This window comes from Dendropsophus ebraccatus, chromosome 9, assembly GCF_027789765.1.
Source record: "Dendropsophus ebraccatus isolate aDenEbr1 chromosome 9, aDenEbr1.pat, whole genome shotgun sequence".
NCBI classification, from domain to species: Eukaryota; Metazoa; Chordata; class Amphibia; order Anura; family Hylidae; genus Dendropsophus; species Dendropsophus ebraccatus.
The window spans coordinates 35,622,507-35,636,967 of NC_091462.1; the positions used below are offsets into that span (position 1 = coordinate 35,622,507).

Sequence of the window (14,461 nt, forward strand, 5' to 3'; positions counted from 1 at the left end):
GGGTGCACTACCCCTTTCCACATGTGTTCACTAATCGTTCAGTGTAATTGCACATTGTTCATTGTTTTCCTGGGATCAGAAGGAGTAAACAATCGTAGTAACAATCGCAACAACGATCATAGTAACAATCGTAACTAACGACCATCGTTCTGTGTAATATGGTGAACGATTTCAGGTTAACAATAAACAATCTCGTTTGCGGTCGTTTATCGTTAGTCGTTGAAAATCGTTCCGTGTGATTGTACTTCAGTATATGATAAAAACAACTCACTAAAAGATCTGAAAACAGTGAAGTGGCAAGCTTTGTGAAAACCAAATTTTTTTCAAAACTTTTGGCCATAACGGTAATATTTATTGGCCTTTTACTTTACCATGTAATGTACTTCAAAACTGGAAAGAAAAAAATCAAGAGTGGGACAGTCATTTTTTTTTCTCTGTTCACCGTATAGTAAAAGTGACATGTAAGCTTTATTCTGCAGGTCGGCACCATCACAACTATACCACATTTACATGGCTTTTGTTTTCTTTTACTATGTATCAATCTGCTTTGTATCGCCATATTCTGAACTTTATAATTTTCCCATCTATAGCGATGTGTGATTGTTTTTATTGTCATATATTTCTATAGCAACTACCTGGATGTAGTAGTGACTGTTTGCACACATCTAACGGGGGGCTCTGACAGAGTGCTGGGTTTAGCTTTCCCAGTGTCAGGAAGCAGATTTTATCATCAACCTGTCACAATTCAGGTACTGGCCTGCTAATATAATTCAAGCACATACTGCCATTAAACTAAAGCTGACCATACATTCCTTTCGGTGGGACAGGCCAGTTTTCTTAGGACCATCTTATCATATAAAATGTAAGGAGCTGCCCGACATTTTCTCAACTCACTTTATTCTTTTTAATCAGGCATGTTGGATTTCAACTGCAAGATTACCTCCCCCCCCTTTCAGAATAGGAAAGACAGCAGTCCACCAAATGAGTATTTTGTAAACATACATCTTATGCGTATCTTGTATTTTATTTTGAATATAATCCAAATCTAGTGTAGGTAGGTAGTATCTCCTATCTATCTATCTATCTATCTATCTATCTATCTATCTATCTATCTATCTATCTATCTATCTATCTATCTATCATGTCATCCTTATCATTTGGCCAGACTGGACAGTGGCTAGAGAGGTCCTCTATCGCTTCAGAAGAAGACTTTTCCTGTATTGCAACCCACTGATTTGAATGAGAACTGTGTCTTTATTTATTTCCCCGTGGGACATCGGGCTCTTACTACCAGGTTTATCAACAGAGACAGTTGCTGAGAGTCCTAAGAGAGAGGCGCTTTGTGATCAGATTATGGTCAATGAAGACTTCTAAAGGCCCTATTCCACAGAACTTTTTCGAACGATTATCGTTCATAAAATCGTTCAAACGACCGCTCGTTAACGAAATTCGTTCTGTGGAGTAGCTGTAAACGAGCGAACGACAACAGCGAAATAGTCGTTGAGTCGTTCACTATTTTTTTTTCAACATGTCGAAAAAAAATCGTTGGTCTTTCAACAATAATTCGCTAATCTTTTTGTTGAATAAAAAATCTTTCAGTCGTTCTTGAAATGTCTACCTACATTTCCCCACGTTTTAAACAACCAAGTAACGATGTAACGACCGCAAAAAAATCGTTACACTACAGATATGTGCCACTGTTTATACTCCTGTGCGGTCCGGTACTGTGCCGATATTAGCTAACTACTGATATGCTAATAAGCGGCTTCCGAGCATTTGCTTCGGGCGTTCCTCATCAGCCTGGAGCACCCGTTCGGTCTGCCTAGCCTGCCCTCCCACTATGCATATTCATCTATGCATAGTTAGGCCACTTGTTACAGGCTGCTCCCTTCACATGCGCAGTAACAAGCAGCCTAACTATGCATATATGAATATGCATAGTGGGAGGGCAGGCTAGGCGGGCCGAACGGGTGCTCCGGGCTGATGAGGAACGCCTCAAATGCTCGGAAGCCGCTTATTAGCATATTAGTAATTAGCTAATATCGGCACAGTACTGGACCCCAGATGAGTATAAACAGCGGCACTGCAGTCCTAAGGTAAATTGCGGCTGGCGCATATCAGCAGGTTCACTGGCCTGAATCTGCAAATAGTGCCGCTTTCATTAAAAAAAAAAAAAAAAAGGGGTTAAATATTTCCAGGGCCATCTTGCACTATGGTTGGCCCTTACTTGAAAACATCTTTTAATACAACATTGCATGTACACAATGCTGCTTAGTGTATCCCCTTCCTTGTTAAGCTGCTGCTTTCCTATATGCTTACACATCACATTGTGTACCCAGTATATTAATAACCCCTTCATCGTGCCATCTACAGTAGTGTATTGTGTAAATCATCCCCAGCACAGTGCCAGTCTGGTCAGTCTAGGGCACCTTCTCTAGCACTGTGTCATGGTATAGCACAGAGGGGGTGCTGTCCTGTGACTGGACAGACAAGTAAGGGAAAGAAAGTACATGCACCATGCAGGGGGCTCTTAGGGCTTATCAACCCTCTGAAGAATTACAGTAATAAAACCATGCAGATTTAAAAAAAAAATCTGTACAGGTATGCTTCAAAACTTAGCTTCAGACATATAAAGATCTGTATTTGTTTCCCATTATGATTATGTATAGGAGCTAACATATTCTGTATGGGGCTAAGAAATTCTGCAGAACACAAGCTGTAGTAATTCACTAGTGTCCCGCACAGCTCATACTCTATTATTCTAACTGAAGTGGAAGTCCCAGAATACCCTGCAAGCTGTTGTGTGGCACTAAGGTCACACTCAGGCTCAGGAAGATTTGTTGCACAATCACGTAAAATCGACAACTGTTGATAGTACAAGGTTAGTGAATAGTGCCTGCAAAACACTAGGCAAATCCACAGCAAGCACCCCCCCCCCCCCAACCTCTCTGCACGCTGTACAATTCAAAGAAGTGAGAGAGGCCATGCTGAGACTTTTAGTTCTACAATGGCAGCAAGAAGTGTAATCTAGGGTCTTGTGAATTACATGCTGTCTACCTCTGACAACATTAACATTCAGAACACAAGCCGCCAACGCAGAAATATTAGACGTTTAATTCAAGATGTGGAAATCAATTCCGTGTGCAGCCGGAATAAATCCCATTACAATAAAATCTGTCAAAATATACATACATATAATTTTTTATGTGTTTATTTCACACACTGGAGAAACTTACCCGAGTCTTTTTGCATATGTTTATCCCACTGTATATACGCAGACAGGAGTACAATAGCTTCAGGGATTTTTTTCTTTAACATACACTACTAATTAAAAAATGCTTGGAAAGGAGAAAAAAAAAAAAAAAAAAGCTACAAAATATTTTAAAGCTTTAAATGCCGGAGAGACTCGCAGTGAAGTTAATCATGTAGAGCGGAAAATATTTCATGGAGAAGCGGTGTGGAGATTAATTCTATTGAAACAACATCTAAATGTAGCGGAGCTCTAACCTTCCCTTATTCTCCATATTTAATGTTAAACACTAGAAGTGCATATGAGCCTTCCTATATTAATAGAGGCACGGGTTTTTTTGGCAGTATTTCACTACGTAGCCCAAGGCCATGGGTAATGGAACATTACTCACTATGATAGCCAGATTTCTTCTGCATGGCGGTTACAGGGCAATCTTTATGAGCCAGAAGAAGCTGTTTCAGCTGCGCCACTTCATTTCTCAGCAGGGTGACTTCATTCTAGAGGTAAAGGGGAAACTTTCTCTTTAGAACCGAGTAGAAAGAAGTTCTCAAAGTTCAACGCAAAGTAATAACATCCATGCAAGTGCCGTGACAACTCTGGAAAAGGAACTATTACACGGTGTACAGAAGAATACCTGAGAAAAACGGACAAAAGTCAATGAACTAACAACAAACAGTATAAAAAAGTTTTCGTTTTTCACGTTTACGTTTGCTGTCGGGGTTTTCCATTACTTTTGATGGTAAGAATGGCACAACGTGCGATGCCGGTTTTGCAGTGAAAACTATGGCAGCCTTGATGGATGCATGACAAAGCCAAAGCGCGAATGTAAATGGAGTCTAACCCTAGTCTCACGAACACAGGGGTGTTCGTTCATAGCGCTAAAAGGTTATACAATGACATGGTTGCCCTCGAGTTTTTAACAAACAAGAAACACCATCCAAAGGAAATGAATTCAGTATGAATGCATAGTGCTATATTATCTTCACTTACGGGCAGTGTCGGACTGGCCCACCAGAGTATGGGAGGATCCTCCGGTGGGCCTCCAGCTTTAGAACCTGCACAAACACTGACTGATATGTTGTTTCTCACTGGCTCTTCATTGATGGGCCCCCAGGATCATTTCCTCTGGTGGGCCCCAAATACCCCAGCTTACGGGACCGGAACTCTTGTAGTTCATGGGTGTCCAGTGTGAAATCTGTTTGTTGGGACTGGCTAGCAGACTACCCCTGCCTCTGTATCGGCCCAGTTATCCTGCATGGAAAAGCGGCCTCCTAGCATTTATCTATGTACTACAAGACTTCTGGTCGCGGTAAGTGCAGATAATATAGGACTATGCGACCAGTTATAGTTATATAACTTTAGTGGCCAATCCAATAGTTAAATATTGCTTTTGGCTGACATACCCCATTAAAGTTATGTTGGCTTTGAATATGAGAATGTGGGTTAAATGGACTAGTTTGACAGTCAGATGCTGGCAGAGTTTGGGGAGATCACCAGAACAATCAGAAGAATGCAATATCAGACACTTACCAAAAGTTGTAAGATGTCTGTGCTGCATACTAGATCTATGGTGTCAAACCTGCTGCAAAACTACAATACCCATCATGCCTGGACAGTCAAAGCTAAGCCAGGCATGCCAGACATGATGGGTATTGTACTTTTGCAACAGCTGGAGAGCTGCAGGTTTGACCCCTGTGTACTAGATCACCCCCCTATTGGGGGCCAAATATCTCCGGGGCCAGCAGGGTTATTGTGCCATCTTTAGTTGGCCCTTACTTGGAAACATCTTATACTGCAACAGGGTGCCCATACACATTAGATAACACAGAAACAAAAAGCGACACCCACTAATGAGTCTAGTAAAGTTGGCCATACACTAGTGATTTTTGTCAGCCATGGTGATGGATTTCGAGAAGTTAATGCTGTTAATCACTCTTTTTTCATGACACGAAAGACCCTGTTAGACGCTGACCACATGACAGTACTGTGAAAAGTCTCATCTGTCAGATGCTGTCAATGGTCAACACTTATAAAGTTGTGTGCAACAAACAACAGATTTGCACCTTATGAATAGAAGCCCGGATAACAAATTAACCCAGAAACACTGGTAATCAAATTGGTTTTTCTAGTACAACAGACTCGCATAAAATAAAATAAAAAAAATACTTACAAGCCTGATAGCTCACTGCTGCAGTCCTGATGGTGCCCAATCCTCACTGATTGGTGCCTCCTTGGTGACATCTCGACATGCAGGAGATGCCTGTTCAGCCAATCACTGGCTGTAGCAGTCACCCACTCCTGCCAGGGGTTGGCTAAGCAAGCATTACCTGTGTGTTTAGATCAAAGCAGGAAGCAGAGCTGTGCTGCAACTCCAGGGGGGGGGGGGTTAGTGTTTAGCTAAAGCAACTTATTTAGTCACTAGCAAACTTGACAATCGCTGGGGTTTGTCCGAATGATCAGCATTTGATTCTCGCTGCCTTGAAAAGTTGGATGCAGCTCTAGGGAGTCCTGGAAAACAAGGATTCGGCCATAGGCCATAGGCCAAAGGCTGTATCCATGTTTTCCTGGCAGCCCTAAGGTTGCATCCTAATTCTCCAGGCAGCGAGAATCAAATGCTGAGTGTTCGGATTTGAACAAACCTGAGCGTTCACTAAGTGCGCTCATCACTAATCATCTTCTTAAAGTTCTCCATATACAGCAAGCAACTTACTGGAAACAACAGGATCCGACGTGTTTTGAGGGAAAGCTCTTATTCAGGGTCTCTGAATAAAATTTTTCCCTTGAAACACATCAGACCTGTTTATTTCCTGACCATAACTGCAGAGAGAGCAATTTGTTTTAAGGAGGTTTTACTTCAGGATGCTTAGTACATCTGACTTATTGCTATGCTCCTAAACATTTTAACACAGATCTCTCATTTTAGGTCAATACATAGTAAACATGGTCATACACACTCAGGACTTTCGTTCTTCAAGTAGTAAGTAGTAATTCTGAGTAAGAATGTGAACTAAGGATCACCCATAAATTCCATGTTAGTTAACACCTTATGAGCCTACACAGCACACATTGCAATGCAATTTATACAGAGGTTTTCAAAGAATAGGCAATTTTAATAGGGCAAACATGGCTTTGCTCCAATGGGTTAATTTTCCCATAAAATCTTTATGAGCTGTTGAGAACTGGCTGCAAACTGAAAGTAAATCATTAGAGAAGATGGCAAATGCATTGAAAGTGGAATAGACGGTATAGGCTGGGCAGTAAAACTAATGCATTAAATAATTATATTTAATCACGGACAGAAAGGCACGACGTTACAATGTAAGTTATGGTTCTGAACACAGGAAGGTTCTATTAAAGGAGGAACAGAAAACTCAATTCACTTCATGCTTGTGGTCCTGGGAATCAATAGATACTTAAAAGTAAGTCCAGGCACATAAACTGTCCCGAGATTGCTTCCAGGGAGAAATGTGAAGTGTAGTGCAGAAAATAAGTCTCACCTTCAAGTACTCTGTCCGTGCCCCTCTAATGGCAACTCTAATAGTGCTAGCCAGACAGTGTGCTCATAGTCTGCCAGGAAGTGTGCCGCAAACAGCCAGAGAGTGCCCACATACAGTGTCAGCCAGAGAGTGCACCCACAGTGTCAGCCAGAGAGTGCACCCACATAGTGTCAGCCAGAGAATGCACTCTCATACAGTGTCAGCCAGAGAGTGTGCCCACATACAGTATCAGCCAGAGAGTGCCCACATACAGTGTCAGCCAGAGAGTGCCCACATACAGTGTCAGCCAGAGAGTGCCCACATACAGTGTCAGAAAGAGAGTGCACTCACATGCAGTGTCAGCCAAAGTGCGCCCACATACAGTATCAGGCTGGGTTCACACTACATATATTTCAGTCAGTATTGTGGTCCTCAGATTGCAACCAACACCAGGAGTGTTTCTGTGTTTTCAATCCACTCCTGGTTTTGGTTGCAAAATGAGGACCACAATACTGACTAAACTATACGTAGTGTGAACCCAGCCTCAGCTAGAAAGTGAGCCAACTTTGTCAGACAGACAAGGCACCCACATACTCTGTCAGCCCACATACAGTGGCAGCCAGTGTGTGTCCACACAGCGTCAGCTGGAAGGTATGCCAACAGTGTCAGCCAAAGAGTGCATCTATAGGCAGTGTCAGTCAGAGAGTGCACCCACATACAGTGCAAGTCAGTGTGCGCCCACATACAGTGTCAGCCAGAGAGTGCACCCACAGTGTCAGCCAGAGAGTGCACCCACAGTGTCAGCCAGAGAGTGCCCACATACAGAGTCAGTCAGTGTGCGCCCACATACAGTATCAGCTAGAAAAAGTGCCAACTTTGTCAGCCAGAAAGGGCACCCACATACAATGTCAGCCCAAGTGCTCACATACAGTGGCAGCCAGTGTGTGCTAGAAGGTATGCCAACAGTGTTAGACAAAGAGTTCACTCACATATGGTGGAAGTCAGTGTTCACACAGTGTTGGTTAGAGTGTACCTACAGCCTGTGCCAGCCAAAGTGTGTGCCCACAAACTATCACCCAAAGAGTGTGCCCACATAGAGTGTCAAACAAAGAGTGTGCCTACAACTGGTGTCAAAGAGTATGCCCACACACTCAGCAAAGACCTAGGGCAGCAACCAACTTCTCCAGCTGCCAAAAGTCAAATGCCGAGCATTCAGGTTTGGAGAATGTTACAGAACCCAAACAGTTTGGAAAGTTCGCTCAAGAGACAAGACTTCTCAAGAGTCATAGTAGCCGAGCCGAGCTGCAGCATGCATGACTCCTCCCTTTCTGCATGATGTACATAGCTTGGTTCCAAGAACTAAGTCTTGTACATCAATCATGCTGAGCATTGAGGGGTGGAGGAGGGACAAGACATGCATGTTGCAGCTCAGCCTGGCATCTACAAGGAAGGAAAACATGATGTTTTATTTTGCAAATATCCATCAGCTATGAGACCGGTATCATTTATGTTATTCCCCTCTCACCTATCTGCCTATGTCTGTAGCTCTGACCATTATATAGAGCTGACAAATTCTCTTTAGGTTTCTCCAGGATTACGTAAACATAGTTGCAACAAGTCTTACATTTCATAGCTTTGGAAGTTTTTTCCTCTCAGAAGAACATAGAGGACACTTGGTAGCTGCAGTAGTGGAACCCTGAGACACCCCAGCCTAAAAAGGGGACATTGGGGGATTCGCCCCTTCTCCCTGGAATACGCCTGCCGTATTCTTCACTTGCCCGATGGGCGGGCCGGCGCTCAGCAAGGCGAGTAGGAGGCATGACAGGCGCAGGTTCAGGCACCTGGCCGTCCGGATTCACTAAGAGACGTGCGCCGGTCTTGATAAATCCCCCCATTGTGTGCAAATTGGCAACTTTTATACACCTAAAAAAAATTGAATTCTTCAGTTATAAATTTTTCCTGAGTGTTCCTATTTATTTTAGCCAATTTTAGAGAACCTCTTTATATGGTTTTTGTTTTTTGTTTAGCTACAACACTGGTTTTTACATCCTGGTTTATATGTTTATCATATTCATCATGGCTTTAAAATCTCACTTGCAACTTGTTTCTGTAATACATAAATTGTTACGGATTTTTGGAAATGGTTATTAATAATCTTTGTTATCATATACAGATAAAGCGATAGAATTATCTTGTTGGCTCACTACGATATGAGCGAGCTCTATATTAGCGGGTGATTTAGATTGAAGGATTCAGTAAATCAATTATATTGGCGGAGGACACAATCATTCTTGTTCTGCTCTGCCGCCTTACTACATAGTAACATAGTAACATAGTAAATAGGGTTGAAAGAAGACAAGAGTCCATCAGGTTCAACCTAGGAAAATCCTACTGTGTTGATCCAGGAAGGCGAAAAACCCCCACGGGGCAGAAGACAAACGCCCCACCACAGGGAGAAACTCCCCCCCCTCCCCCGACTGCAATGGCAACCAGAACAATCCCCGGATCAACGTATCACCAGAAATCTAATGCCCATAACTTGTAATATTATATTTTTCAAGAAAATCATCCAGGCCTCCCTTGAACTTATTTAATGAATCAGCCATGACAACATCATGTGGCAGAGAGTTCCACAGTCTTACCGCTCGTACAGTAAAGAACCCGCGTCGATGCTGATGATGAAATCTTCTTTCCTCTAGACGTAGAGGATGCCCCCTTGTCATTGTTACAGACCTAGGAGTAAAAAGACCACTACAAAGATCTCTGTACTGTCCATTCATATATTTGTACATTGTGATCAGATCGCCCCTAAGACGTCTTTTTTCTAGCGTAAATAACCCCAAGCGTGATAACCTGTCCTGGTACTGTAACCCACCCATTCCCTTAATGACCTTTGTTGCCCTCCTCTGCACCCGCTCTAGTTCAGCTGTGTCCTTCTTATATACCGGTGCCCAAAACTGTACACAGTATTCCATGTGTGGTCTGACCAGTGATTTATAAAGAGGCAAAACTATGTTCTCATCTTTAGCATCTATACCTCTTTTGATGCACCCCATTATTTTATTAGCCTTGGCAGCTGCTGCCTGGCACTGATCACTAAAGTTGAGTTTACTGTCCACCAATACCCCCAGGTCCTTTTCGGAAGTAGTTTTACCCAGTGTTTTATTATTTAGCACATAACTGTACTTATTATTTCTATGGCCCAAATGCATAACCTTACATTTATCCACATTAAACTTCATTTGCCATTTCTCCGCCCAAGCCTCTAGCTTCTCCAAATCCCTCTGTAATATGATATTATCCTCCTCTGTACTGATTACTTTACCCAGTTTAGTATCATCTGCAAAAATGGAGATTCTACTCTGTAGCCCCTCTACAAGATCATTAATAAAAATATTAAAAAGAAGTGGACCCAACACTGACCCCTGTGGTACCCCACTAGTAACTAAAACCCAATCTGAATATGTTCCATCAATGACCACCCTCTGTTTTCTATCACACAACCAGTTACTTACCCATTTGCATACGTTTTCCCCGAGTCCCAGTATCCTCATTTTGTAGACCAACCTTTCATGCGGCACAGTATCAAATGCCTTTGAAAAGTCCAGATACACAACATCCACAGCCTCCCCCAGGTCCAGTCTATAACTTACCTCTTCATAGAAGCCGATCAGATTAGTCTGACAGGACCGATCCCTCATAAATCCATGCTGGTGCTGCGTCATAAGATTATTTTCATTAAGATACTCCAGTATAGCATCTCTTACAATCCCCTCAAATACTTTACCTACTATAGATGTTAGACTTACAGGCCTGTAGTTTCCAGGATCACTCCTTGACCCCTTCTTGAATATTGGTACCACATTAGCTATGCGCCAGTCCTGTGGAAGAATCCCTGTCGTAATAGAATCTTTAAATAATAGGAATAACGGTCTGTCCAACACAGTATTTAATTCTTGCAAAACCCTAGGATGGATACCTTCTGGGCCCGGTGACTTATGGATTTTAATGTTTTTAAGGCGTTTCCCCACTTCTTGTTGTGTTAGGCAGGTGAGATTTATGGGAGGATTAACATTATCCCTAGTCATGTCGTCTGTTATGGGATTCTCCTCTGTGAATACAGTAGAGAAGAATGTATTTAGTAGATTGGCCTTTTCCTCTTCCCCCTCCACCATTACACCCAGATTATTTTTGAGGGGACCAACATTTTCGGTTTTAAGTCTTTTGTTATTTATATAGGTGAAGAACATTTTGGGATTTGTTTTACTTTCTGTGGCTATCCTTCTTTCTGTTGCTATTTTTGCTTCTTTTATTTGCGTTTTACACATTCTATTCTTCTGTCTATAGTTGCTCAATGCTTCCCCACTACCTTCTTGTTTTAGTAGTCTGAATGCTTGTTTCTTATCATTTATTGCACCCCTTACAGCTGTAGTTAACCACATTGGATTTCTCTTATTTCTACTACGTTTATTCCCATATGGTATGTGTCGTTCACACGATTTACCCAGGATGCTCTTAAATATGTCCCATTTCTCTTGTGTACTTTTATTTCTGAAGGCATTGTCCCAGTCTATGTTCCCAAGGTCCTCTCTTAGTTTTTGGAAATTAGCCTTCCTGAAATTTAATGTTTTTGTAGCCCCTCTGCTAATCATTTTATTGAAGGATAATTGAAAACTTACTATGTTATGGTCACTATTACCTAGGTGACCCCCCACCTCTATTTTTGATATTCTGTCGGGCCTATTGGTTAAGATCAGGTCCAGAAGGGCCCCCCCTCTTGTTGGTTCCTCTACTAGTTGGGAAAGGTAATTATCTTTTACTATTTCCAAAAACACGCTTCCCTTCCTGGAGCTGCAGGTTTCTGCTTTCCAGTTGATATTTGGGTAGTTAAAGTCCCCCATAATAATGACTTCCCCCTGCTTCGCTGCCGCATCTATTTGTCTTATAAGAAGATTTTCTGATTCTTCCACTATACTTGGAGGTTTATAACTCACTCCTATAAGAATTTTATTATTCTTCGTCCCTCCCCTTATTTCTACCCAAAGAGACTCCACATTATCATCACATATATCCTCCCACAGAATAGGCTTAAGGCATGATTTAACATATAGACAGACCCCTCCCCCTTTCTTATTTTTACGGTCATTTCTGAATAGACTATAACCCTGGATATTAACGGCCCAGTCATAGGTCTCGTCCAGCCATGTCTCGCTTATCCCCACTATATCATATTTCTCTTCAACCATTATGAGTTCTAATTCCTCAGCTTTATTAGTGAGGCTTCGAGCATTAGTATACATACATTTAATATATTTGTCCATATTCCCTTTCCTTTTATCACTAGTGACTATTCTAACCCCTCCCGCCGCTCCACCCCCAGTTCCATAATCTAGGCCCAGCTCTCCATCTACTCTGTCTTCACTTACTATATTGTAGTTGCCCTCCCCCCCGGTCCCTAGTTTAAACACTCCTCCAACCTCTTAGCCATCTTCTCCCCCAGCACGGCTGCACCCTCCCCATTGAGATGCAGCCCGTCCCTACCGTACTGATATCAATTTTCAAAATATAACTAATATAAACGCTGTCAGAAGTAACTGCGAGACTTGCCCCATTTTTCATCTATGCTTAATGTTTAGGTGGCGTTTATTATATAACTATTTTATCACAAATAAATAGGAGCTGGTTCATTGGGTGGTTTGGGCTATCTGTGCTGGAGGATTAAAGGAGAAGTCCGGCGACAATTTTTATTAAAGTATTGTTTAGCCCTACAAAAGTTACACAAATCACCAACATGCACTTATTACAGGAAATGCTTATAAAGTGCTTTTTCCCTGCACTTACTACTGCATCAAGGCTTCACTTCCTGGATAACATGGTGATGTCACTTCCTGGATAACATGGTGATGTCACTTCCTGGATAAAATGGTGATGTTACTTCCTGGATAACATGGTGATGTCACTTCCTGGATAACATGGTGATGTCACGGCCCGACTCCCAGAGCTGTGCGGGCTGTGGCTGCTGGAGAGGATGATGGCAGATGGATGCTCAGTGTCCCTCCAGTGCCCTGTGTCCCTCAGTGTCCCCCTGCCATCATCCTCTCCAGCAGCCACAGCCCGCACAGCTCTGGGAGTCGGGTCGTGACATCACCATGTTATCTAGGAAGTAAAGCCTTGATGCAGTAGTAAGTGCAGGGGAAAAAAGCACTTTATAAGCATTTCCCGTAATAAGCGTACATTGGGGATTTGTATAACTTTTGGGGGGCTATACAATACTTTAATAAAAATTTGCTGGACTTTAATATGGAGATAAGATTTTAAAGGGTTATTCAGAATAAGAAAAAAAAAAACCTGTCACTTTCTTTCAAAACAACTCCATACCTGTCCTCAGGTTGTGTATGATATTACAATTCAACTTTACTTACTTCAATGTAACTGAGCTGTAATAGCACACCAAAACTGAGGGCAACAGTAACGTCATTTCCGGAAGAAAACAGCTATGTTTTTTTCATTCCTAGATAATCCCTTTAATTACCGCTTAGGCTACGTTCACACGTAGCAAAACTAGCGGAATTCCACGGAATGCCGTTGGCCTCCCTCTCATAATGGGAGTCAATGGGAGGCGCACGCAGCTGCTCTCTCCGCGCTGAAGAATGAACATATTCATTCTTCAGCGCGGAGAGACGCTGTGAGAACAGCAGCGCACGCCTCCCATAGACTCACATTATGAGAGAGAGGCTAGCGGCATTCCGCGGTGGAATTGGAATTCCTCTAGTTTTGCTACGTGTAAACGGGGCCTTATGGTTTGACTACCTAGATGTCACAGTCAGTTGCATCCTGCTGGTCACTTCAATAACTCTTCCAATGAATGATGAGGATCAGATGTCATAGAAACTGGCAACTCCTATTATACCCTAGTAAATGCAAGATCAGCAAATTGACAGTACACTGAAATACATAAGCATTACAATGTACTGTACAAAAAAAAACAAAACACCAAAATAAAAAAAATGTTTGAAAGAAAAAGCAAAATAATTATATAAAAGTCTAATGTACCCCCAAATTTTACCAATAAAAACTACAGATTACAGGACAACAATACAAGCTCTTACAAGGTGAAAGAAAACAATAAAAAAGTTGCTCAATTAATATTTATAGTTTTATATGGGGGTGTTCATTACATGTAAAATGTACATATGGGTAGCACGGTGGCTCAGTGGTTAGTACTTTCTTGTTGTCCCACCAAGGACAACATCTGCAAGGAGTTTGTATGTTCTCCCTGTGTTTGTGTGGGTTTCCTATGGGTACTCTGCTTTCTTCCCACAAACATACAGATAGTTGAATTTGGAATTTAGATTATGAGCCCTAATTGGGACAGGGAGCAATAACCAGCTATGTAAGGCTCTCGGTAACTAGTCCCAGCCACTTACGTTTTATTCCCAGCCTGAGCACTGCCCTTGGCATTAAGTTCCCAGCACTCAGACTGCCAATCAAGCATGAGCGATGGGGAAGAGGGTAAAGACAGTGTGACCACTTGCCACTACGGCTCCACCCTCATGACTAGTTACCAGGAGCCAGGACTGAGCATTTAAGATGGATTTTTTAAATTATCGCCCTGTCTAAGACTGCCGGGCACAGTGTTGGAGAGCTGTGCACAGCATCTAAAAAGGTACTGGGGCCAGCTCACCCCCTACCATGGAGGTAATTGGCTCCCTTTAAACACAAGTTTTGATTGGAA

General features: G+C 42.3%; 1 protein-coding gene across 6 annotated transcripts in view; it reads right to left on the reverse strand.

Moving 5' to 3' along the window:
• The window catches only part of ATF2 (activating transcription factor 2), a 79,884-nt gene that overhangs the window by 11,908 nt on the left and 53,515 nt on the right, over positions 1-14,461 (reverse strand). For 5 of the 6 annotated variants that reach the window (XM_069982991.1, XM_069982985.1, XM_069982987.1 and 2 more), the window contains one exon: positions 3,642-3,747. The exons of the other annotated variant lie outside the window; for it this stretch is intronic. In XM_069982991.1, coding sequence (XP_069839092.1) covers positions 3,642-3,747 — 106 coding nt within the window. The remainder of the gene's footprint in view (positions 1-3,641; positions 3,748-14,461) is intronic. 6 annotated transcript variants of the gene reach the window in all.